Raw genomic sequence first — 25,346 nt, forward strand, 5'->3', positions numbered from 1 at the left:
ACATTGAATTACGACCTGCTATATTGTGTCACTTCTTATTCTGCACTGTTTAAATGGAACTTCAGGAGACCATAAGATTAACCAACAACATGTATGTAAAGGCTCTCTCTCTCTCTCTCTCTCTCTCTCTCTCTCTCTCTCTCTCTCTCTCTCTCTCTCTCTCTCACACACACACACACACACTCTCTCTCTCTCTCTCTCTCTCTCTCTCTCTCTCTCTCTCTCACACACACACACACACACACACACACTCTCTCTCTCTCTCTCTCTCTCTCTCTCTCTCTCTCTCTCTCTCATTTAAATCAATATTTTGAAATAATATTCTTTGTACATTTCTAACCCATACGCTACAGGCTACAGCAATAAGAACAAGCAACATAGCATCCGTAAATAATTACATTAATATATCTTTTAAAAAGACTTTTGCCTTTTAAATAAACTGTCATTTAAATAATCAAATCAGGTTATGTATTTGTGAGGCTCACACCATGGCTTCCCCATATAAGTGCGTTTTCTCCAGGCTTTGACGAGAATTGTGATTGATTAACTAGGACATCAAACTGGGATGAAGATTCTATCATTAATCGATCAGGACAAGTGTACACCATTTACTGAAGTGCCTTTATAATCAGTGAAGTGTGTAGTTCTGGCATCCAATCAGCATTGATTTTTCAGTGGAGATAACAGGATGTGACTGATACATCTTAAACATTGTAGTGATTAAATGGTTTGCAGTGAAAGATAATTGACAAGATTTAAGCCAGTGATCTCAGATTCCACTCATTAGCTGTTTGACAAACATTCTGAGCTTGCTAAACTCTGCAATACTGTGCATCGTGGTATTAGACTCCCATACGTTTGTTGAGCCTTTGAAGGGCGTCTCCCACTATGTCCAGTTCATGTCGGAGCTCCTCGACCACGCTGTTAATACTGGGCATGTCCCTCAGCACACACACACTTTGTGTGTACGGGTTGTAGCGCACAGTGAATGGACGCCTGATGGTCTTAGCAAATTCCCTGTGGAAGGAAAATTATTAATTAAAATGTAAAATAAATGGACGAATTATTACGATTAATATGAATAATTTCCCTGCATTATTTGTCTGATCTCATCTGTGAGCAAAATGTTTGAGTTTATATCACAGATGAATTAATTAATTTGTTAATTTGCTCCATATGGAATCTCTGGAGTTTTTAATTCTTAAAACAAAGTCAATAAATTGATGACATTATTTGTTTGCCTCAGATTCTGTTGAAAATAACAGTTATATTATATTTGTCATTCATTTTCTTAAAATATCCTGTTTACTCATGAGTCATAGACAAGTACAGATATTCGTAAAACAATGCAAATATGCACAAATGCTATTCTTTAATAATTTATGTGCATCTGACTGCTGTGTGTTAACACAATTAAACAACAAAAATTAAATCACTGAAATGTGTTTATTGCAAATGGATTATGGAAATATTGAAATGAACACTTACAGTATGTGTGCAATTATATTCTGTCTCTTTTTGCAAATGTTTTAAAGACATCTAATAGAAAAACTAGAAATTTGTTCTAAAATCACGAAATCTGTTCTTATAATAAGTGAAAAAAAAGCTTTCTATAGTGCATTAGAAAATTGTGTGGTAAAACTGGTACCATATAGTAAAATTATTAGCTTTATTAGATTTGAAATTCATTTATTGCACTTAAAATACACCAAAATATTGTGTAATGGGCTCATTTGTGCAATAGCTTTCAAAACCACAGCGTCTACAGTATTTCTTGTATTTATTCTCACTGCTTCACTACTTTAAATGTTTACTGATCTACTGCAGAAATGGTTTTAATGTTAAATCTATCTTTTTGATGCATTTAAATGTCTATCAATAAAGATTCAGGATTATAGAAATAACAGGAAAAAAGGTTAGTAACATACCTCATCCTAACCTTAGCCTCCTCAAAGCTCTCAGACATAAAGTAGACCTCCTGAAAGGTGGTGATGAGACACTCCTGTCTGCATGTCACTTTGGGATCGAAAGGCAGGATTTTGGCGCTACCTGAGAGTGCGTGCTGTTAAAGAAGCTCACTGTCATTGTCTAAGTTTAATATAAATCATAATATTATATATCATCACTCTTAAAACTTAACAAACACAATGAATTAGTTAGCTACCTGAAGTTCACTGATGGATGAGAGAAGACCAGCCCCGTAGGCTCGAAGCTGGCCGTCCTGCTTACATAAGCCAAACTCCACTGTGAAGAAGTAGCACTGTAATCAAATATACAAGAAAACCTTGTGTTTTATGGTCATGGCTCAGATTTCTATATTGACAATATTCACTTTTATTTTAAAGATTATTTTTACTTTTGAGCTCCAGGGTCCTAGCTTCTGTACTGAGCTCAGTGTACTGTGTCTGTGGAGCTCACATGTTTGACCTGTGTTTATGTAGCCTTCCTCTGAGTTTCATTACACCTCCTTAAATCATTGCAATAGGTGGACTGGATGCTGAAATGAATTTTCTTTATGTTAATTAATTTTGGTGCTTATTTCATTTTCTTTCCACATTTCTCTTTCTCTGTCGAATGGAATGTTCTCCCCACTCTGGTCATGCTGACCTGTGATAAGTGTGTTCTTGTTTTCTTGTTTTTGTACTCTGTGTACAAAAACATATCTATCGGGAACATAGGATGGTAAGGCTTGCTGATAACGTAACCATAATCTTACATTTACATTTACATTTACAGCATTAAATCTCTAACATTGAATACATTAATGCTGGTTCACTAGGTTACATACTTAAGATACCATGAGTTTAAAACATTTGTTCAAAGTTACAATGAAAAAGTGTCAAAGATTTCTTTTTTAAATGCAAAAGATAAGGGAAGAAGTGCTAGTTGAAGTGTTTCCTGGATAAGTAGGTCTTCAACAGCCGTTTGAAAATAGCCAGTGACTCAGCTGTCCGGACCTCTAGGGGAAGTTCATTCCACCACCTTGGTGCCAGAACAGAGAAGAGTCTTGTAGTATACTTGCCTCTTACCCTGAGAGATGGTGGAACTAGTCGAGCAGTGCTGGTAGATCGGAGGTTGCGGGGTGCAGTGCGAGGACTGATGAGGGCTTTTAGGTAAGAGGGAGCTGGTCCATTTTTGGCTTTGTAGGCCAGCATCAGTGTTTTGAATCGGATGCGTGCAGCTACCAGAAGCCAGTGGAGGGATCGCAGCAGCAGGGGTATGTGAGAACTTTGGCAGGTTGAAAACAAGCCGGGCAGCTGCATTTTGGATCATTTGCAGAGGACGGATTGCGTTCAGAAGTAGACCTGCCTGCAGTGCATTGCAGTAATCCAGTCTAGAAATGACAAGAGACTGAACAAGTACCTGAGCAGTCTGTGTGGACAAAAATGACCGAATCCTTCTAATGTTGTAGAGAAGAAACCGACATGAGCGAGTCACATTAGCAACATGAGAGGAAAAGGACAGTTGATTGTCCATGGTTACCCCAAAGTTGTGAGCTGTGGCTGAAGGGGAGATCAGATCGTTGTGCAAGGATATAGCAAGATCATGACCTGGGGATGAATCACCTGGGATGAATAGCAGTTCAGTTTTGCTAGGATTGAGCTTTAACTGATGAGCAGTCATCCATGATGAAATTTCTGCTAGACATGCTGAGATCCGGTCAGAAGCTGTGGCATTTGAGGGTGGGAAAGAGAACATAAGTTGTGTATCATCAGCATAGCAGTGGTAAGAGAACCCATGTGATGAAATAACTTCACCAAGAGAGTGAGTATACAAGGAGAAAAGAAGAGGACCAAGTACTGAGCCCTGTGGGACGCCAGTGGAGAGTCTGCGTGGAGCAGATGTCACTCCCCTCCATGTTACCTGATATGAGCGCCCTTCCAGGTAGGAAGCAAACCATTCCCAAGCTGATCTGCAAATCCCAAGACTCTTGAGGGTGGATAAGAGAGTCTTGTGGTTGACCGTATCAAACGCTGCTGAAAGGTCAAGGAGGATGAGGACTGATGACAGTTTGGCTGATCTAGCAGTATGTAGCTTCTCAGAGACATCCAAAAGGGCTGTCTCTGTAGAGTGAGCTGCTTTAAAGCCAGACTGGTTGGGGCCTTGAAGGTTGTTCTGTGAGAGATAGACAGACAGTTGATTATAGACAATGCGTTCAAGAATTTTTGAAAGAAATGAGAGAAGTGATACCGGTCTGTAGTTACTGATTACTGAGTAGATAACCCTTGCTCTCTTGAAAGTAGTTGGTACCTGATGATACCTCTATGGATCTATTGACGATAGTGGAAATGAAGGGCAAAAGGTCTTGCGAAATGGTCTGGAGCATAGTGGTAGGGAGCAGATCCAATGGGCAGGTGGTAGGATTGCAGGACTGGACGAGTTGCAAAATCTCTTCTGCTGCCACAGTTGAGAAATGTGACAATGAAGGTGTAGGGGAATGCATACTCTGAGATGTAAGTGCAGTCGGGGCTGAAATTAATCTTCTCCTGGTAGAAAGAAGCAAAGTCTTCTGCAGTCAGGGAGGATGAAGAAGGTGGAGCCGAGGGGTTGAGCAGAGAAGAGATGATGTTGTGGAATTTCCGAGGGTCATGTGAGGAAGCTTCAAGCTTTTCCTTGTAGTAGGAAGTCTTGGCAGAAGTCACATCTGAGGAGAACTTGACAAGAAGTGTTCGGTAAAAATCAAGATCTGCATCAAGTTGTGATTTCTTCCACTTTCTCTCTGATGATCTTAGCTCTCTTCGATAGTTGCGCAGCACATCTGAAAGCCAAGGAGCAGAAGTTTTCTTGGGTTTAGTGAACATAGAGCAGAGGAAGTCCATAGTTGAGGAAAGAGATGAGAGGAAAGTATCTGTGGCTGAGTCCAAGGGTAGTGAGGAAGTCAGGATCAGGAAGGGAAGAAAGAGTGCCAGAAGTTACAGATGAAGGGGAGACAGAGTAAAGGTTGCGGCGGGTAAGAGCGAGGGGGTGAGAGGTAGTTTTAGGTAGGATAGGTAGAGTGATGGTGAAGGATACCAGGTGAAGGGAATAGAAATGATGAAACCTCTGTCATGTAAAAATGTATTTCTGTGTTATATGTCATCTTCACCTCTTCTGATTTAATGTTCTTCTGATTTAGTGTTCTTGATTTGAGTCTATCCTGTTCTTTTAGCGCTCTATCTTGACAGGATGAAGAAGACAAGATAGGTTGACCTGCTTGTGAGATTACTCGCAGGACACTCAGTTTCTCTTTGCTCATGTACAGGCTTATTGACCTTCAATGCCTGGATAAGAGTTGTGGCATTCCCCATCTATGTTGAAAAAAACTTAGCCCCCGCCTTATCTCATACACCAGAGCTTACTGTATTCCATTGCGTATGTATTCATTGCTCAGTTCTTTGAGCAGCTGTTTGGAATAAACCAGATTTGATTTCACTCGTGTGGTTTGTTCTCTCAGTGCTCCGGAGCTCCTATTGTTTTGCAGAGATAAAGGGACGCGGACAAGTGCGAGGAGGAATCTTTCTTACACTGGATATACCAAATTGCCAATAGATATGAATGAGAGTGTCAGTGTGTGTGAATGGTGGCCTACAATGCTCCTGGTATACGCTTCAAATCCAACATGAACCTGAACAGCATAGAGAGCTTACTGAAGATAAATGAAATTAGGTTTATATATTAGAATCAACTGCATTTAACAATCTAATAAATAAACCATTGTCAGTACTTCAAAAGTCATCCAATACTCAACCCTACTAGAACTTTTTTAAAGTGGCACATACAGAATAATCAGATCCTTAAGCACACTAATGAATTTTCTGTCTACATTGGTTCATCTGCAGTAATCACTTCATTATGGTCAGGGTTGCAACGGATAAAGAACAGAAAGTTGACATTCAGCACTGAGAGAAACCCAGAGTGTCCTGATATTACCTGCTGCACCACCACAAAATGCTAGGACTACTTATTAATCTGACATGTTGATATGATTATAGCTCTGAGTAGCAGAAGACTTACGGTTGCCAGTTTTTGTACAGCATCATCAGAAGCCCCAAGAGAAGCCAGGCCTAACTCCTGAGAGAACTGGGCAAAACTTGGTTCAGCCAGCAAGGGCACATGACCAAGTAATTCATGACATGTGTCCCTGTAAAACAAAATACCGCACCAAAAAATAAAGTAGTGCCCTTGATGATGGTCAAGACTGCTCTATTAGTACAAACTAGTAGAGATGAGATTACAGAAAAATATTTTAAAATGCATTTGATCTCTTGAGTCTTATTAACCTTTAAAAATTATGCTACGTACTGTATAATGAATAGAAAAGGCATATAGAGTGAAGAGACAGTAGGTGACAGTAAATTAGGCAACACTAAGAAGACAAACAATAGAAACATTGACAGCTGTTCATTGTGCTGATGAGATGACACGATGAGAAACTTGTAGAGACAAGCAGCAGGTGGTGGTGTGTTTGTTGTTTTAGATCAAGGACAAACTGCCAGGCCAGGGAGCTGATGCATGATGTATGATGTCATACTCACGGCTCAGGTGTGTAGAGTGGATGAGAACTGTGGCGAATGTACTGAGTACAGTGGAACACGCGAAATGCCAGACCTGCCAGGAAATCACGGGGTGACAAATATCCAGCTACTGGGCGAATTGTGAAGCCTGTTTGCTCTAAAAAAAAAAACATATGCAAACAGACATGACATAGTCTTTATACACATACACAGACACACACAGTTTTATATCGGGAGTCTTGTGCATTTTCTTTGAGAAAATCAAAGGGTCCTAAAGGTGTTCTATATGAAAACCCCTACTGTAACATTATTTTGTTATTTTGTTCATTCTTTCTTTCTTTCTTTCTTTCTTTCTTTCTTTCTTTCTTTCTTTCTTTCTTTCTTTCTTTCTTTCTTTCTTTCCCTGCAGGAAGGAGAAGGTACACATACATTCACACCAAGGAGCAGTTCAGTGGCACAAATTTATAAAGTTTTTTAGAGGTAGGGGATTTGAAATATCCAGAAGTAATTTGTGAACACAGACATGGAGAACTCCAGAGAAACCTGGACTTAAAAAGAGAGTGAAGTAGCTGTGTCATGTCACCTCTCTTCTTGAACTTCAAAGAAAACACTGCAGCCTACAAACATGGCCACTAAAGACTACAATCCCTAGATTTACACACAGTGGTCACATTCACAGTCCCTGGAGTTCCACATACACCTGCTGCCAATCTCACAAACACACACAAACACACACACACACACACACACACACACACACACACACACACACACCTAAAATTGGAAATTTGTTTACACAGTTAAAAAAAAAAGTATAAACGGAAAAATGAATATATTTCGATGAAAAACAACCCTAAGCTTTTTTACAAGATCAAATTTAGGATCTGAACAGAAGCATGGTTTGTATTCTAATTTTTATTATTGTATTGTAATCTAAACCTTCATTTTATACAGAACTGATGATGGAATTACTGTCTCACCTTTAAGAAAGCGGGATACATCCTCCAGCTGAGGGATGTTGTCTTCTCTGTAGCCACACTGCTGTGTGAGCAGAGGAAGGTTATGCAGGTACTCTCTACAGGCGTGTGTAGGGTAGAGCTTATTTAGCTCTCTGAACACCACGCCCCATGTTCTCACCTCCTCCTCTGTGAACTCCACACGTGGGATTGGGTCTCCACTTCACATAGGGTTAGATGGAGCAGGAAATTCATGTAAAGCAGAAGAAACAACTGAGTGATATGCAGTTTGGTTACTTTTCATATTATGAAAAGCAATATAGAAATATGTAAAACTATGTGACCTACTGTTTGTAGTGCATTGCAAGGTCAGCAAAGTACTTCCTTCTCTTTCGGTAGACACTGTCTTTAAATCCCTGAGATGTGATCAGACAAATATTACTGTCAAATTAGGCTTTCTGGTATAATGGAATTGATGCAATTGTTATGTAGACATGTACTGTAGTAAGTGAAATTGTAGGGGGAAAAACACTCACAGGATGATCGGCATCCAGGTCAGAACCGTACATCAGAACACGGTTGGCAGATTTATCAAGATCTGAGATCTTCTTGGGAAACCATGGCTCATCTGAGATAGCTAGAAAAAAGAGCAACAGGTAAAACTACATCATATAGAAGCTCTGTTAAAACATGATGTCGAAATGTCTAAAAAGAAAAGACTTATACTATCTCCAGGTGTGCACTGTCGGTCCGGTAAGTCCATGGTGATGATGCTCGTTTGTTTTCTCAGAAGCTGAATGATTTTGTTCAGCGTCTCTCTCTCACTGTCACAGTTGACCAACACTTCCAGCTCAGAGTTACGCCGCCTAGATTTCCGGGACTCAATGTGTAAAAGGCTGATATGGTGTTCCTGGATGTGAATGTTAGATGAATTGGAAAAGAAAGAAATCCAAAAGTCTAAAACCAAGTCTTAAATTCTAAAAGTCTTATCATGTTCCTGTCAATTTATTTTACTTCCACAAGTAAATATTTCAAATAAATGTACTGCACATGCTCAGAAAAATGGATACTAAACTGTACCATTCTTGTACCTGGGGTTTCATACTGTTAATTATTTTCAAATAAATTAGCTAGTATACTTAGCTAATATGTTATTTTATCTAAAAAAAAAAAGTTATGTATACCTGAAAAAGTTTTAATGCCTTTACAAGGTTACCGACTTCGTTCTTCAGAGAGAAGACAATTGCTGCATGTTCTCTTTTGGAAGACAGGGAATCATCTTGGCTCTCATTAGTATGATTAAATGTGGATTTATTCATCTTTAAACAAAAGGACAAAACATAGTAACATAGTTTATTACCATAATACATATAAATAATTAACTAAGAAATCATTGACAGTTAGATAATATTGCAATAATGTACAGTCTAACTCCCTCCTGTTACAGCTGCTCATTATGAAGCTCCAAACACAAACATATCAGCACCTTTACATAAATAATGCATGTCACTGGCTGATGTTTATGTTTCTATCCTGTGACAATAATACATTGCCATTTTTGGAATTAAATAATAAACTACTCCATCCTGAATAACAAATAAGATTAACATTTCTGAATATTTGTGCTTTTTTAATAAAAAAAAAACATTAATTATTTATTATGCATTTTTTAAACTGCCTGAAAATACCCAGGTTTGTGAAGTTATATCAAGTTTGTTCTTGGCATAGATTCAGGGTCTTAAATTTCATTGAAGTTAATTCTTCTACCACTAAATGACTCGATATTAATGCACAATAATTTATTAGCTTTGCTGAACTCAATAACTGTCAACACAATTGTGTGGCACACACACAAAAAAAACAAGAATGTTGAATTTTGAATTAAAAGAGTTAACTCAGGATTTTACTGTATCAGAATATGTTGGAAATTATCCAAGTATAAATGATGGCTGGATCAGGATTAAGATTTCAGTGAGGTCCACCATGCAGGAATGTTCCAGTTAATATATCACAAAGCATAATACATAAGTTCTTAATTTCTGATCTCCGACCATCTGATTCCCATCATTCTTACTTGAACCACTTAGACTATTGTATTTTACTAAAGCGAATAAGGTGTTTGACATTCAATTGATGAATTTTCCTAATATCCTAGAGCATATTTTTGAATTCTGCTTTCATATTTTAAACTAAATTGGTGAGATGACTTTATATCAAAGAAAAAAAATGAATTAAAAAAGATTTAAAACATAAAAAATGTTTTTTTAAAGATACCACTATTTCTTATCTTACATGTTTTTAAAATTTTCAGTGAACCTATTTTTTTCAAGTAAAAGACAATAATACAGAGATCTTACTATCAATTTATTACACAAAGTAATAGAAAAAAGGCATTAAACCTTGTAATTTCACACAATATCTAGAAAGTTCAGCTCTCCTGGTTGTTTTTCAATGTCATGATGTGGATAAGTGAAGCAGAGACATTATAGCATTAGAAAGGAGTGGAAGTGTGGGAATGTAGGAATAAAATATAAGCCATGGGTTGGCGTGGGGTTTACAACCACGACTCATCAAAGCACACTGTTGGCTTAAGAAACATTATGTTTTTTTTTTTTTTTTTGTTTGTTTTTTTTGAAGAGATATCACTATCAGTGAACCTATTCAAGTAAAAGACAATAATGCAGAGATCTTACTATCAATTTATATCAATTTATCAATACTATCAATTTATTACACAATTTATTACAAGTAATAAAAAGAAGGAATTAAACCCTGTAATTTCACACAATATGGAGAAAGTTCAGCACTGTGTTGTGGACAGCGATCCCAATCAGATCAGAGGTCTAAGTTTGTCCCACTGCATTACATTACATTACATTACATTACATTACATCTGATCCATTCACTTTCATTTGTATGTCTCCCATTCTATCATTTATAAATGCCAAGATATGCACTTGAAGAGTAGCAATAATGACAAAATCACTAACCTCACAGTTTTGTTGATTTTCTATGTGATATTTGTGAATGGAATCAAAAGAGCGTCCTCGGCGCGGTCCGTTCGTCTTAGTCGAAAACATGCCATCTAACTATGTATATGCCCGAACGCCTGACCGAGAAATCGCGTGTCTTCTGGACTTCAGCTCGACGCGGTATTTATTGAGCGCGAGGCACCGGACGGGGGCAATTGCGCGCATGCGCGTGCATACCGGTTTTGCGCCACCAAGTGATGATAAAAGAACTGGGAAAGGACACGGAAAATAATTATCAAGAAGCGTCATCGTGTAGTGTGGGCTAATTAATCCGACACGGTACTAATTATAATAATAAGGTAATAAAGTGTTTATTTGGAAAAATGATTTTACTCAAACCTTTATAGTTTAACACCTGAAGATGGTGGTGAAAATGTATTATTTTTTGTATTCTTCTACAACGCCTATTTAAATAATGACCCTTAGAAGAAGAAAAAAACAAACATTTTCCTTTTTACTGAGCTACACAAGAACTGCCATTAGGTACAGCACATTTCCATTAGTTAGCAAAATACCTACTGAAAAGAACACGAGCAGAACATGCACAAAATATAGTTGGAAATTTGTCATTGGCTGATATGATCCTCATAAAGTCGTGCATGGTGACCTAATGGAATTGTCCATTAAGTAAAGTACTTTATGTTTATGTAATTGAGATTTTTATTCTTTTTTATTTGCATGCTGAATTATTTAAGGTAAATTTAGATATGTTTAAATGTGTTATTAATAATAACACAAATTCCTCAACATATGATAGATTATATAGATTATAGATAGATATAGATAGATTATTATTATAACTCTCAAGGACTATCTTACTATCTACATTTGAAGGAAAGATATTTATTGCTTTATACTATAAAAGTTAAACTATTTCAACAAAATTTCATATTTAGTTTACATACAGAATTAAAATTGTTTGTAGCACAATTTGTTTATACGTGGCATTATTAAATCACATTTCGATAGCAATATTTAAAGAAATCCTCTTCCTCGTCCTCATCATCACAATCGTAATCATCTTCATCAAAATGTTAATTCATCAACCTATTCTAATTCTGCATGAAATAAATAGAACATTTACATTATACATTTAAAATATTTATTCCAAAGTGCAGACATGGAGGGGGACATGAAGGCACTTGATCGACCATTGCACATACGGACTGACGTTTGCATTTGTTTATTTTATTTTTGTCGTGTCTCCTGGTTGTTTTTCCATGGCGTGATGTGGATAAGTGAACTTCACTAGTGACCTCGCTGGACAATACCTGCTGAAGGACTGATGGCAAAAAGCACATTATCAAACAGGACCACAAGCTGTAATGAGGTTGTGGTGAAGGACGGGTATTTGCTTATCACTCTTTACAGGAAACCCCCGATCAAACCTGCTGAGGAGTAATTTCAGATTGAGTCCTGCTCAGCTAACTTATTCCAGTGGGTGATGATGGAAAGTAATTAAAGCACACGTTAATGTATTATTAATAATAACAATCTGGTAGTTGTGAACAATGGAGTTTTACGATCTCGCCCCTGCAGTAATCAAGCCAAAAGTGTGCTTTAATGAGTCGTGGTTGTAAAACCCATGCCAACCCATGGCTTATATTTTATTTCAACATTCCCACACTTCCACTCCTTCCTAATGCTATAATGTCTCTGCTTCATTGATGTGAAACACCTACAGGGCTGGAAATAGAGCATGTTTGTACCTGATTATTTGGGGGAATTACAGCCAATTTATAAGAGTTTTCTCAGAATATGACAAACAAAATCCCCAGCTTTTTATAATGTTAATAATGTAAAGTAATCTAATATTATAGGCCTATATAGGCTAACAAGAATATAATACACACTCACTAAGCATATGAGTCAACTTCATACAGATAAAGTCATCCAGAAACATCAGCTTATTTGTTTACATTTGTGTCAAAAACAAAAACAGTTTTAAAGATCATACATCATTAAATCAGGTGCCAATATTTCACACACAAATATATATGTTTATCATCCGGTAATTACATAGCACAAATTTTTCATGACCCTCTTGGACTCAAGATTTATGATTTACATAAGGCTGTATGAAATTTGAATGTTAAGTGAAGAACAATATGAAATTACAAAAGCAGAACATTATACTTAAATCATATTAGCTTTAGCTGAAGAGTAAGACAGACAATGATGACAAAATTATCACATCATACATCCATTTGCAATCAAATATTCTGCTATATGAAAATATAATGTTCTGCCATTTAATCAAATTTAGTTCTGAACTTACATTAAAATTCACTTTAACGTAGTGTTCCACAAAAATCAGACTCACAGAAGTTTAGTAAGTCACATTAACTTATATGGTATATCTCAAAAGGGTCTGTGTTCATCCCTCAGTGTAACCCCTGGTCTTTCCAACATGCATCATTGACATCTGTCTTCTTAGGTAAGTCAAATGAACCCTGCATTGGAAAACAATGTCAGCTTGAATTAAACCTTGCTGTGTTCAGTGGGCTTTGCTTGATTTGTTCCAAGACTGAAGTATTCAGCCATTTACCAGAACCAACTTCATGATACCTACAATAAACTATTCTCTTAGCAGGTCTTGGAATTATAGAGGAAACACTAATTCCCAGAGTAGGTCTGAATCACTTCTGAGTCAATGCTTGGCACAATAAGGACTAATAAAATGTTCAGATTATTTTCTTTTTCTATTGACCTTTGGAAACCATATTATTGCTGTATTTGTTGGTTAAACATAAAATGACATAAATGACATAAAAGTCATATCTCATACTGAGGCATTCATAAATGTTGAAAAGACTCAGCAGTGGCTCTGAGTGTTTATACTGTATAGCCTCCTGGGGTGTGAACTTGTGTGTATACTTTTGTGTATTCTGTATGCTTACGTTTACATCTGTCTGAGCTGTCATCTCAATAACTTCTGCATGAATGACATGAAGAACTGGACTAACTGAAACACCAAGCTTTTTTATGGAAGCAAAGCACATTTTTCTCACCATTTGTAGTTTATCTTTCCATATGAACATGTCTGGTTTCTATACATAGGCTATAGTATAGAAGGCGCTGACATGATGCAGAAACATCAACACAGACGTAGAAATTATTTGCAGAGGAACCCGGCATCTTAGAATTGAATTCAGACAGGATCTGTGAAGCTAGGTATGATTGGCAGTTGACAAGATGCTCAAGGCTCAAAGGCTGTGCACAAACCATCACATCTGATTAGATTCTGTGATGATCATGAACCTGCTTCTACTCAGTGTCAGTCAAGCAGTAGAGCTATGTTCATTTTTGGAAGAAGGTTACCAGCTGTTCCTCTGGGTGTAGCTAACTTATACATTTTGACTGCTATAAAAGCAAATTATGTTCTCTAAGAAGTCAACTATTTTAATGTAATAAATTCCCAAAACAGTTTGATCAAAAAATATGAAAAGTTCCAGTTGCAAGACAAATCACAGGTTTATATCAAAATACATTTGGTAATATTAATAACAGTTCATTCACAAGGACTAAGAGCAAAGGAGTAAGGGAGCTGACAATTCTCTAAAAAACTTATTACTAATGACAATACTTTATCTGAGTTCTAATGAGTCAATTAAGGTCTAACAAGTTAATAAAGTTCTTAGACTTTACAACAAGGAGGATGTTCAGACTCGATGACTTTTCATGTTTTTAGTTAATGAAATATAAAGTAACATGCATTATTATTTGCAGGGAATCTTTTTAAAATAGTTTGCCACACCTGTTGTTTACTTCTGTGCACTTCAGAAATCACTTTATTCATGTACATTTATTTTATGTATTTAAAAAAAAAAATAACTAAACTGCAGACTAAACTGCAAGTGGAACACTCAATATAAACTCCAACAATATATAATACTACATAGTGACATTTTTAATAAGATGATATTTATTTCAAATTTATGGAAGAGTTCTCCAGTGTCTGAGCTTGGTTTAACAGTCAGGAAGGTTTCTGAGTCTTCAGAGGACTTGTGGATGTTCAACGACATTATATTTGACAGCCATAGTTAAGAGTATAGCTGTTCATGCAAAATTGTAAACTGCAAATTGTGTTTTATTTCTTAATTATTTACTTCCTGTATTAGTTATAAGAGAATCTCTAAATGTTCTGATTGCTTACTGGATTAATTTACTGTTAACTTATTAGAAAGCATATGAATATCTGAAGAGGAACCAGGTCAAAAATGCATATTTATCAAATGCTAAGCTCCTTGGACAAAATAAAGGCACAAATAACTCTCAAACAGCACCTTAATGGAAATAAGAAGATCCCTATGTGTATTACTCTCTAATCCCTTTTACTTTTATTTCCTATGTAGTGAAATGCAGTCTATATAATTTCAAAATATTTCACTAGATTATTAAAAGGTAGTCACAAAGTCAAACCATTAAAAACAATAGCTTAGAAAAAAGAATTTCCTCAAAGATTAAGAGCAAACCTGGGATTGTTTCAATGCTGTTTTTAAATATGTAAATTATTTCTAATACTCTCACTCTCACTCATTTTCTACTGCTTATCCGAACTACTCGGGTCATGGGGTGCCTGAGAAGCATGACAATGAGTGCTTCCTCCTAATTCAGGATGTTTTTCTTGTATATTTATACTTTGGACAGTTTATTACACTATGTGATTTTAAAATGTAAAAAGCTCTTTGCTTAGAACTAGTAATAAACTACTTGTAAAATCATTTATGTCTGCCATCTAGTGGTCACAAGTTGATCAGCGTTATTGCTCATCCTCTCCACAGCTCTTGTCGAACGTCCGGAAACTGCTCTTGAAGTCTTCACCAAAATGCTCCAAATCATCCTCCCTAAAAATTCCCTAAAAAAAAATAAAAAAAATAAAAATTTAAGTACAGTCAGTCACACAAACGTATAAAATGTTATTTAATAATAAGGCGATTGCCTGGTTTCTTTACCTTTGGTAGGTACCCCAACAGCTTTGTAGCGTGAAGCCTGAGGAGCTTCAGTCTCTCCTCCTCGATGATCTCTCGACGCTGAGTTTCTCTCTCCTGTTCAATTGCTCGCTCCTCTGCCTCTCTCTCCTATACACACACAAACATCACAGATGAATATCTCCATCTAAAACATCACACCTCAATTTATATTAATATATCAATATATATGCTGCACATCAGACAAAAAATGGGCACTACATCTCTACTGCCTAACCCATGATTTAAGCTTCACCTTATCAGCCAGGTATTTCTGTTTCCTCTCCTCCATTAGCTGCTCCACAGCACGTTTGTGCTCCTGCTGTTTCATGCGCCGCTTCTGAGCGTTCATCTGCTCAATGCGGTCGTCTTCAGCAAACTTGGCCAGCATCGTGAGCCTGAAAGCTTCCTCCTCCTCCTTTTCAGCCTGAAGGCGCAGTTGTTTAAAGGCCAACTGTTCCTGGCAGGTCTGCTGCAGCTCCAGCCTCTGCCGGATTCTCCGCTCCATCTCCTCCTGTGGGGAAAAAGAAAATTAAGAAACATGGCTATTTTGGTGAAAGATGCTGCTTTAGCACAATCATGTTTTAAATAAACAAACATGAGTAAATTAATATTTGGCTTTAAAGTTTTTAGAAGAATTGGAAGACAGATTCTCACAATTTCTTTCTGTCTGTCAGCCTCTGCCTGCTCCTCAAGACAAAGCAGATCACGGGCACGGTCCATCTCTTCCCGCTGCCTCTGTTCATTTTCAATCTTCTCAGTCAGCTAAAAGGACAGCAAAGGATTTTTTCAGAATTTATTCATCAATACTGTTTACTGACAAATCTGAGGATTCTAATTTTATAGTCACGAGTCACCCACAAACTTTTGAAGTTTCTCTTTAATTGTGTCTCTCTGTCTAACACTAGTCATCCTGTCCTCTTCTTTCCTCTCCTGGTATTTAGCATACTCCAAAATTCGCCGGTTCTCCTCCTCCATTTTCTCTCTTTCCAGGCGCCTCCACTCAGCCTGCTGCTTTTTGAACTCTTCAATGTATCGCTGTGTGGCCGTGACCATTTCGAGCCGGAGCTCATGCTTCCTAGAAAACAAAACAATCCACAACAAAGATCATCATATTTGATAATTTGCTAAACGTACTGCTAATCTCAATAAACCAGGCAGTAAGAGAAGTATATAGAAAAAAATCATATTGCAGTCAAGAAAAATATTACAATAAACATCATCTCACTTGCGATCTTCCTCATATATCTTTCGCACAATTTCATCCACCATGAGTTTCTCCTTGAGGAACTCATCATATGACTCCTGTCTCATCCTCTCCCTCTCCTCCAGCTGCTTCACTAGTTCCTGCTGATAGCAAACCACTTCCTCATAGCGCCTCTGCTCCTGCTTCTCCTGCTCTATTGCTGCTTGCTCCTCTTCACTCTTCATCCTGCGCACAATGTCAGCTTGCTCCTTCTGTAATGCAACACATACACAAAAGTAAAAAAGGTCAAACTTTTCCTTCATATTTAAGGACTTTTAATGTTCAGAAAGCTTGCACTCACCATGGCCTCAAACCTGATAGCCTCTTTCTCAGCTATTTGTGCTGCTCTTGCTCTGTTTAGATAAGCCGATTTCAGCTTTGCCTCTAACTCCCGAATCTCCACACTACAGTGAACAGAAAGTAGGTGAATAATAAATGAACTGCACAGAATGACAACAAAATTAACGATGTAGTTTTTCATCACTATCCACCTGTTTGCTTTGATGCACTGCCTCATTTTCTCATCTCGAATTTTCTCATAGTTTATACGGGCCAGTTCTTTTGCCATCCTCTCCTCCTGCTCCAATAGCTTCTCCTTGTGCATCCTGTCCTGCTCTGCCTGTAAAAACAAAATGGACTAAAGCCTACATTCACAGTAAATACAGAGTATATGATGACCGCTCATATGTTTGTACGATGCAAAAAACTTTCAATGAAAGACAACATCAAACCTTTAAGTAAGATTCCTCCATTTGTCTCTCATACTCCTCATCTTGCAATGTGCGCAGATACCTTTTCATCTCCACTCTCTCTTCATTTTTGAGATTGGCACGAATCTGCTTATCTTTGGTCACACGTCTCTTGTGATCCTCACGTTTCTCCTCCTGTTGCCTGAAATTGGCGATTGCTCGCTCGTGCAAGCTGTGAGACATGATGCGCCGCTGGCTCATTGCAGCCTGGAGATGAACAGCAATTAAAAATTGTAAGCCAACAAAGTTTCAAGAACATTCAACATTGCTCAAGCCCAGCCTTTTTTAAAAAAAAAAATAAAAACAACAAATGCACATTCTGCTTTAAACAGGAATGTCATCCAGGTCATTTATCCAAGGATCCCCATGATTGACCGCATGTATATATTTAGTTGTTAATAGTTTTACACATTTCCACCAACAAAACAGTTCCTTAAATACAATTAAACTTTCCTGATAAAGTTAATTAACGCCCCGGTCTGCGCATGCGCACATTCTTCACCATTTTATTCGATGTTTTCTTTATTTTATTAATAGTTAAATTTCTGCTTTCATCAGCCAAATAGAGCATATCATTACTGAGGTCCCCTTAGCCATTTTCACGTTTTGTTAAGTAAATGTTATGTTCATTTCTTTCCTCAAGGCTAAACATCACCAAATATCTCGATGCTGCATTTGTTATCTAGTATTTTAACTATTATTTTATATTTAAAATATACTATTAATATTATTATTTAAATTCCGATGTGTTTTATGCTAAAAAAAAGAGTAAAGTTTAAGGTAAACTACCTAGCATGCCATTTAACATGTGGAGTTTAACAACTTTAAACTCACAAAGCAGCTAAAAAAAGTGAATTATTCTTTCTGCTCTTTAACATCAGGAATTATTTACCACCCTAGTCGTGAATAATTCGTACCTCAGGTCAGTACAGTTGTCTGTGGAACAGAAACGCATTGATAAAGTTACCAACAAACTGCTAGGTACCTACCATGTTTTTGTCCTCCATTTGTTTGTAAGTCGTTACCGTGGAAACCAACAGGCAACCCTTCGTACCAACAAACTCGACTGTAATTGGTCAGTACAAAATCTACGTGCGCTTCTCATTGGTCACCGTGCTATGCATTTCCTCTAATTCAGAAAACTCAAGAAAACCTTTTTATTAACTATTTATGAACCGACTTATGACCAGGAATCAGTGTGGATGAGTTTCTACAATTTTATGAAACCCACTAAAACGATATTATCCTTTAACTTCAGTAAACTACAGGCTTAACCCATAAAAAAAAGATACTGGTGTGTACTATACACATCTGCTAACATGCTAAGTATTTTAGCATTTAACATCAAAAGTTAATAAAATTCAACCTGACATGTCTGTAGTAAATAGAGCTTATAATATACTGTTAAAACTTATTCACCATCGATTAGTAATGTAGAAAACCAGGTAAAAAAAAATCAGAAAAATTAGCCAAGAGCGTTTGCCAACCCAAAACAAATGAGATATTTAGTTAACAGGTAGAAATGTGGTATTTATTAATCTATGGTGACTATGATGTTAATCAAGAACATCTGTGATTCATAATGTCACAATAAAACCCCAAATCCTTCACATCCAAGTCATCCACGTTTTAGGATCTGGCCAGTGCTACAGAGCCCCCAAAACCAGCACAACCAGTCACAAGAACAGTTTCTTCCCCCAGTCAATCTACCTAATGAACAGTTAAATGTTCCCACCATTACGCAATAACATTGTGCAATAACCTTACATTTAATTGTCACCCTTTCCATTCTAGTAGATCTCTGCATCTCATTCTATTCTATTCTATTCTATTCTATTCTATTCTATTCTATTCTATTCTATCAAATATAACACAACTGTGCATACAATTTGTTTACTTATTTTTCAATTTTTTGGTAATCTCATCTTGTTGTCTCTGTGTACTGGAAGCGTATGACACTAAAATATATTCCTTGTATGTACTTGCCAATAAAGCTCTTTTTGATTCTGATTCACATAACACAAAATGCCTGAACTGATGAATCACACTGCTGATCTAGTCTATGCATAAGCAGATAAATTCAAGCAGTAAAAATCTATATCAATTTCCTCTTTACATCAAATTTGTAAATATTTGTCTAGACAATTTGTGTATTAGAGGATTTTACTTGTGTCAAGAAATATTCTAATATTAGAAATGATACAGACTGATAGTAAATGGTATTCATTTTTATTACTTTTTGTACAAATACTCCATTGTTTCCTATTTTTGACATACAGATAAAAATGATAGTACACTTAAATTTCTCTGACTATAATACATGCTTCAGTTTTGACACTATACAAAATAACAATCGTAAGTATACCTGAACATTATGGAATGTTCTGGACATTTTTCATTGGGCATGGTTGGAGAAAAAAAAACTACTGAACAAAAGCCTATCCTTTCTTAAAGGCTATTTGTTGAGATGCTGAGTTTGTAAGCAGAAGAGAAACACTACAGCTCATCTTAAAAGCCAAACTAGAGCTACAAGGTAATGCCACAGTCCTTTTGGAAGCAATATTACACTTATTTCTGGCTTAGGTTATAAAAAAGATATTCATAACAAAATTCAAGTTTGCATTTTTCTATCAATATCAAAAGTGCATCAAAGATTGATTTAAAAAAGGAAATCAGGAAATCATCCTCTCAAAGAGTCGAGAATCATTCTTGAAGGACAAACATATTTGCTATGGCAAAAATGTATGTATTATTGTCTCAGAATACAACAAGAAGACATTAAAAAAAATCCAAAACACAATTTTCATACCAATAAATTATAACCACTGAAAATAAAACAAGGAGCTAGTTTACACCAGTGCCTAATGTTACATCTTAAATCTGCTGATATAAAAAAAGCAAGTCAGCTCTTGTGCGAACTTCTGCTCTCAAATTCACCACTTTCTCTTTTACTTTCCAAGATTTCTTTTTGAGAAAAGCACCAGGAAACATGGCCGTTGTGGAGAGTTACAGCCCTTTGAGGTTTCTCTTGTATATCTTTGCAAAGAAGAAGTTTAATTTGGCATGAGATCAGATGTTTGCATGTAAAAGTTCATGTTCCCAGAAGCTGTTCTCTTGAAGTCTTTAAATGCAGTCCCACTGTCGATTGCGACTGATGATCATATATGGAGGCTTGTCTGTGATACAAGGGCTCAGTAAGCAGTGCAGGCCAGGTGAAAGGTGGTGCAGTGTTTTTTTTTATGAATGAGCAACAGATTGTCCAGTGCACTGAGCAAATCCCTCATTTCCTTTCTGTCTATATTTTCCCGTCTCACGTTTCTTGCTTTGACTCTTTCCTTACTTTCTTTTCCTCTTATTATTGACATGCATACCGGTCTTGTTTATATATCCTCTCTCTATCTAATTTCTTTCTCTTCTTCTACTTCTTGTTTCAGAGACGTGTAGTTTCGTAGTGGGACGCTCCCTGAGAGTTGGGCCGGGTTAAGCCCTGTGGGCAGCTTGCGTTATCGCTCCTCTGCTACTTTACCGTTGGCCTCATTTTCTGCCTCCTCCCTGGGTTTCTGTCTCTGGAAAAAACCCAGCTGGGGAAACAGAAATAGCTTGGATTTACCATGTGACATCCCACGGCCAAACTTCCAGAAGAAAAGTTGTGAAAAAACATTTAATTTAAATATAAACATATATTATATTATATATAAGTATCCATGCTAACAACATATTTAAAAAAAATGGAAATTGTGAAATTATACACATCCCTCTTAAAATGGCAGGATCTGATATGAATTATATTGGTTTTATATATACAGTACATACAGAAGTTATTACCTTCCATAGAGCTAAAATGAGTAGAGAGAGTAGCAACAATCCTCCTAGCGTACTCCCAATAATAATCCAGATGGGAACACGATAATCTTCCTCCTTCCTCACTTCCAGAATTATCTAAGGAAAAATACAGCTTTAAATTATTGAGTTGTATATATTTATAAGCTTTATATTAAAAATAAGGTTTGATAAATCAACATTCCTCACTTCAGGCACAGGAAGACTGCATATTTTGGCCATTTATCAGGATTAAAAAATATTTTGGGCATTTATCAGGATTAAATAAACCTAACTTGCTGATTTTTGTATGTTCTGCATTCACCAAACTGTCTATAGATGGCAGAAGAGTCCATTGTGAGGGATAAGAACTGAAGAAAGGTCTGCTGGTCCTTTCGGTCCTTTGGCTCCAGGTTACTGGAGTTCACTACAAACTTCCACCATCTGATATGTTAAAAGGATGCTTTCTCCCCAAACTGATTAGTGTCACTACACCAAGTTAAAGGATCTGCACACAGTCACTCAGGTCAGTACTCTCATATTTAACATGAGGTTCTACTTAGTTTTAAAAGTACTTTCGAATACTTGTGGGTGATGAGTGTAGAGAACAACTACAAAGGTTTTGCTGACTGATATAACATTTAGTTTTATTCAGCCATCCAGTGTTTAGTGCATAGATCAGCAGTCATCATCCTATGGACTGCAGCTCCAGCAAGCACTTGTATAATGCTTTAGCAGATCAATCAATTTCATTTTCTAAAAACATGAATCAAATTTTCTTCTGTAGCAGGTCCTCTATTTTGTATTTATGTAAATAAAGTCATAGCTTCAGAGAGTAGCTACAGTGCAAGAAACTTTAGATCAGGAAGTGGATGAAAATTGAATATTTAAAGATGAATGGACAGATCAGTATGCATTTATTATCACACATCACATTTAAAATTTTGTGGCATTGTTAGGTCCACGCAATACCCAAACTCCATTTTCCAGACCACACCATACAAGGACCCCTACAAACCTACAAACAAACCTACAAACCTACAAACAAGGACACCAATCCTACTTACCCCAGAATCCTCTACCACTAACTCGTTCTCCATAACTGGACTTCTGATCACAATCACATGTTGACAATAACATACACACAATGCTCTGTACAGTATGTCCCACACATCTGACTTTTCCAGGCCTTTTCCACTGTGTTGATTATTCTGTTTTACATCTGCCTTCCTTATTTACTTATTTGTTTTGCCTGTTTTTGACATTGATGCTGCCTGATGTTTTGGATTTGTCTGCATGAATTGCTCTCATTTAAAGCACTGAACTGCATATCAGTCTAACATGACTGTCTACTGACTGTCTACTGACAGTCATCTATCTACATCACATCTGTGGGTGCATTTAAGTCCCAGTTAAAACATATCTATTTAACAAGCATTTCGGATAGTGCAATTATATGTTTTATGTGATGTGTATATATAGATGTATATGTAAGTGTCTGAATGTACTGTACTTGTGAAATGTAAAGCGACCTTGAGCTACGGAAAGGCGCTATATAAATAAAACTTCTTCTTCTTCTTCTTCTTCTTCTACTGACAGTCATCTATTTGGAAACTGCAGCACTGGTCAAAAATGGAAAGGTTAATCAACACTGCAGCTGACTTTTCAAATTGTCTAACACATATCTTTAAGTTAATCGCTAATGATTACATGATTAGCCAAATGATTTACTGCATATTTGGACTTTTGTAAGCTAGGAATTTTATGTCACTGAAACTTTAGAAAGGCGTAAGATTTTAGATTTTAGACTGAACAACATGATAATGAAACAGCAGTAGTAGCAACTAGTCTTACATCACAATCTTTAATAAATTCTTTAATAAGTCCTTTATAATTTTCCTGATTTTCTCAGTGTGGCAGTCAATGGTGTGTTTATGCATTCTCATGGCCCGAGTGTGTCTGGGGTAATGTGCAGTTTCCTGTCCACGTGGACGTGAGGATCTGACTCACATGTCTGATGGGCCTCTCTTCTTGAAGAAACATGGGACTGGCCTGGCTCAGCTCCACCGAGGCTGTCGTCACTAGCTCCAGCGTTTTAAACTTCAGCTGGACATGACAGGATAAACACATAGTCATTTCTGGCCCACACACGGATACACAGATTGCAAGAGAGGGCAGTGACTGATGTAATATACATGGAAGAGTATCAGGAAGAAAGAAATGATAACAAAATGAAAGCAAAGATATGGAGTCTTCCTAATAGAAAGTTCTACATGAGTGGTGTGTCTTTTATTTCAGAGAAAATACAGTGCATCACAGTACATTTCTTCATACAAAGTGCTTCTAGAGGTGTACAGATCTGACCGAGTGGCTGAATGACAGGTTCCACTTACTTCATGGAGAGAGTCAACACGCAGAGATCCACTGATTCTCATGCCGACCTCTTTATAGGAGCTTAAATTCACATTGCACTGAATCGGTACAGCCAGGGAGTTGGTGTAATTCTACTCACACACACACACACACACACACACACACACACACACACACACACACACACACACACACACACACACACACACACACACACACACACACACACACACACAGTTCACTAACAGTTTTACTTGCAAATCAACTTCAGCTGCTTGTGGCAAGATCACGTCTCTGTCATGAAGAGGCACACTTCATTACAAAACCCCTTCCAGTGATATTAAGACATTGTTAACTTAATGAATCCAGTTAATAATAACGGTTAAAGATTATTTGCAGTTGCACTGATGAAAATAGGGTGACCACATTTTAAAGGATAAACCGCCGCAGTAGAGACTTTCTGTCTTACATAAAACAAGCAATTTGGCATGCTAGATGACCAACATTCAATCTGCTCGCCACAAATGGTGATTAAATAGCCCTTACATCACAGGATAGGATTTTAGAATTAAGCAAAAGCACCAAAGGCAACAGTATGAAAAAGTACAGTGTGGTTTTAGATGCACTGTGTGATATGAGTCACAAAATTACAACCAAAGATGACATAGAAAAAAGCATTACCAGGCGATAAACACGACTCAGGTCCTCTGGTGATGCTCGACTATGTGCTATGTGTTGAGGGGGAATGCAGTGAGTCCCATCTACCTAAAGACAGAACACATCTCATCACTTTATCACAAAAGCGAATTTTATTTTAATTTTCATTTTATCATTTCATTTAATCATTTTAGTAAATGAAATCAGTAGTAGCATAAGGTTAGATAGTGGCAGACTATAGTATGATGTAGTACTAGACAAATCACAGACATTTATAAGCTAGCCAACAGGGCAAGTAAACGCTCTTGGCCAGTCGCATGTTTTTTTTTCTGCTCAAAAACTTAAAAAATTGTAGATAATGTAATAATACTAGTAAGCTAGTTAAATGCATTAATATACTATACTAAGTGAAATGAACAAGTATAGGATCATGATCATGAAGAGTTAGTCATTTATGAGATTTTCTGACTTTGAATCTCACATAAAATATATTGTTAAAGTCTGGCTAGTTATTTTATGTTGACATGTTTAACCTTAGAGCAGAGTTTTATGACAGGTTTGTGTTGCAATTTATGTTGGCTGGTGTCTTTGACTTATTTTTTAGACTTTACCATTTCTCCTTAATTTAGTCACTTGTTAATTCCCACCTAACAATGAGCTCTCCTCTATCATGTACGACTTGAGAGTGCTGAGACATGTGAAACCAACATTTTGTCTTTATTAACTGCAGGTCATGCTATGTCTCATGCCATTTTTTCACGTTTTCACTTTTCCTGTTCACATGTAAATTCCTTTTTGGTTCTTTCTGCATTCCGAGAAATGATCTGATAATTCTTATTGTATATTTCTCACCTGGTCAATGTGAAAATCTTGGATCTGTAGGAAGCGATTCCCATTTTTCGTCATTTCTGGGATCATAATATTAAGTTGCAGATTTCTCACTGGGAAGTAGCCCAGGTTCTGGATCTGAACAACACAGAACACATGCCATAACCTTTTAAGTTAATATATTTTTTTATTCTTTTTTTTTTTTTTTTTACATGTCACATT

At 36.8% G+C, this 25,346-nt stretch overlaps 3 protein-coding genes across 4 annotated transcripts in view; all 3 read right to left on the reverse strand.

The window, feature by feature from the left end:
• Positions 1 to 319: 319 nt before the first annotated feature.
• Positions 320 to 10,612, reverse strand: tph1b (tryptophan hydroxylase 1b). The gene is made up of 11 exons (XM_027137209.2): positions 10,441 to 10,612; positions 8,635 to 8,769; positions 8,177 to 8,360; positions 7,987 to 8,087; positions 7,799 to 7,866; positions 7,475 to 7,671; positions 6,516 to 6,651; positions 5,995 to 6,121; positions 2,165 to 2,260; positions 1,929 to 2,062; positions 320 to 1,017 (listed from the first exon to the last, which is right to left on the reverse strand). The coding sequence occupies exons 1-11, from the start codon at positions 10,528 to 10,530 to the stop codon at positions 843 to 845; spliced, it is 1,443 nt and encodes a 480-aa protein (XP_026993010.1). The 5' UTR covers positions 10,531 to 10,612; the 3' UTR covers positions 320 to 842.
• Positions 10,613 to 13,931: 3,319 nt separating this feature from the next.
• Positions 13,932 to 18,588, reverse strand: mns1 (meiosis-specific nuclear structural 1). Of its 2 annotated transcripts, none has more exons than XM_027137207.2 (10): positions 18,437 to 18,588; positions 17,430 to 17,654; positions 17,190 to 17,317; positions 17,000 to 17,102; positions 16,681 to 16,910; positions 16,314 to 16,530; positions 16,110 to 16,217; positions 15,709 to 15,966; positions 15,438 to 15,563; positions 13,932 to 15,340 (listed from the first exon to the last, which is right to left on the reverse strand). In XM_027137207.2, the coding sequence occupies exons 1-10, from the start codon at positions 18,452 to 18,454 to the stop codon at positions 15,245 to 15,247; spliced, it is 1,509 nt and encodes a 502-aa protein (XP_026993008.2). In that variant the 5' UTR covers positions 18,455 to 18,588; the 3' UTR covers positions 13,932 to 15,244. The 2 variants fall into 2 exon arrangements, with proteins under 2 accessions (XP_026993008.2, XP_026993009.2); XM_027137208.2 differs by having other exon boundaries at positions 18,365 to 18,446.
• A 1,072-nt stretch (positions 18,589 to 19,660) lies between these two features.
• itga11a (integrin, alpha 11a) overlaps positions 19,661 to 25,346 on the reverse strand; it is a 47,194-nt gene continuing 41,508 nt past the window's right edge. Inside the window, exons 25-30 of the mRNA XM_027136922.2 lie at positions 25,149 to 25,262; positions 24,321 to 24,404; positions 23,660 to 23,770; positions 23,277 to 23,372; positions 21,273 to 21,386; positions 19,661 to 21,028 (exon numbers count right to left, since the gene is read on the reverse strand). Coding sequence (XP_026992723.2) covers positions 20,951 to 21,028; positions 21,273 to 21,386; positions 23,277 to 23,372; positions 23,660 to 23,770; positions 24,321 to 24,404; positions 25,149 to 25,262 — 597 coding nt within the window. The 3' untranslated portion in view covers positions 19,661 to 20,950. The remainder of the gene's footprint in view (positions 21,029 to 21,272; positions 21,387 to 23,276; positions 23,373 to 23,659; positions 23,771 to 24,320; positions 24,405 to 25,148; positions 25,263 to 25,346) is intronic.

The sequence above is a fragment of the Tachysurus fulvidraco genome, chromosome 1 (assembly GCF_022655615.1).
Source record: "Tachysurus fulvidraco isolate hzauxx_2018 chromosome 1, HZAU_PFXX_2.0, whole genome shotgun sequence".
In the NCBI taxonomy this organism is placed as follows: domain Eukaryota; kingdom Metazoa; phylum Chordata; class Actinopteri; order Siluriformes; family Bagridae; genus Tachysurus; species Tachysurus fulvidraco.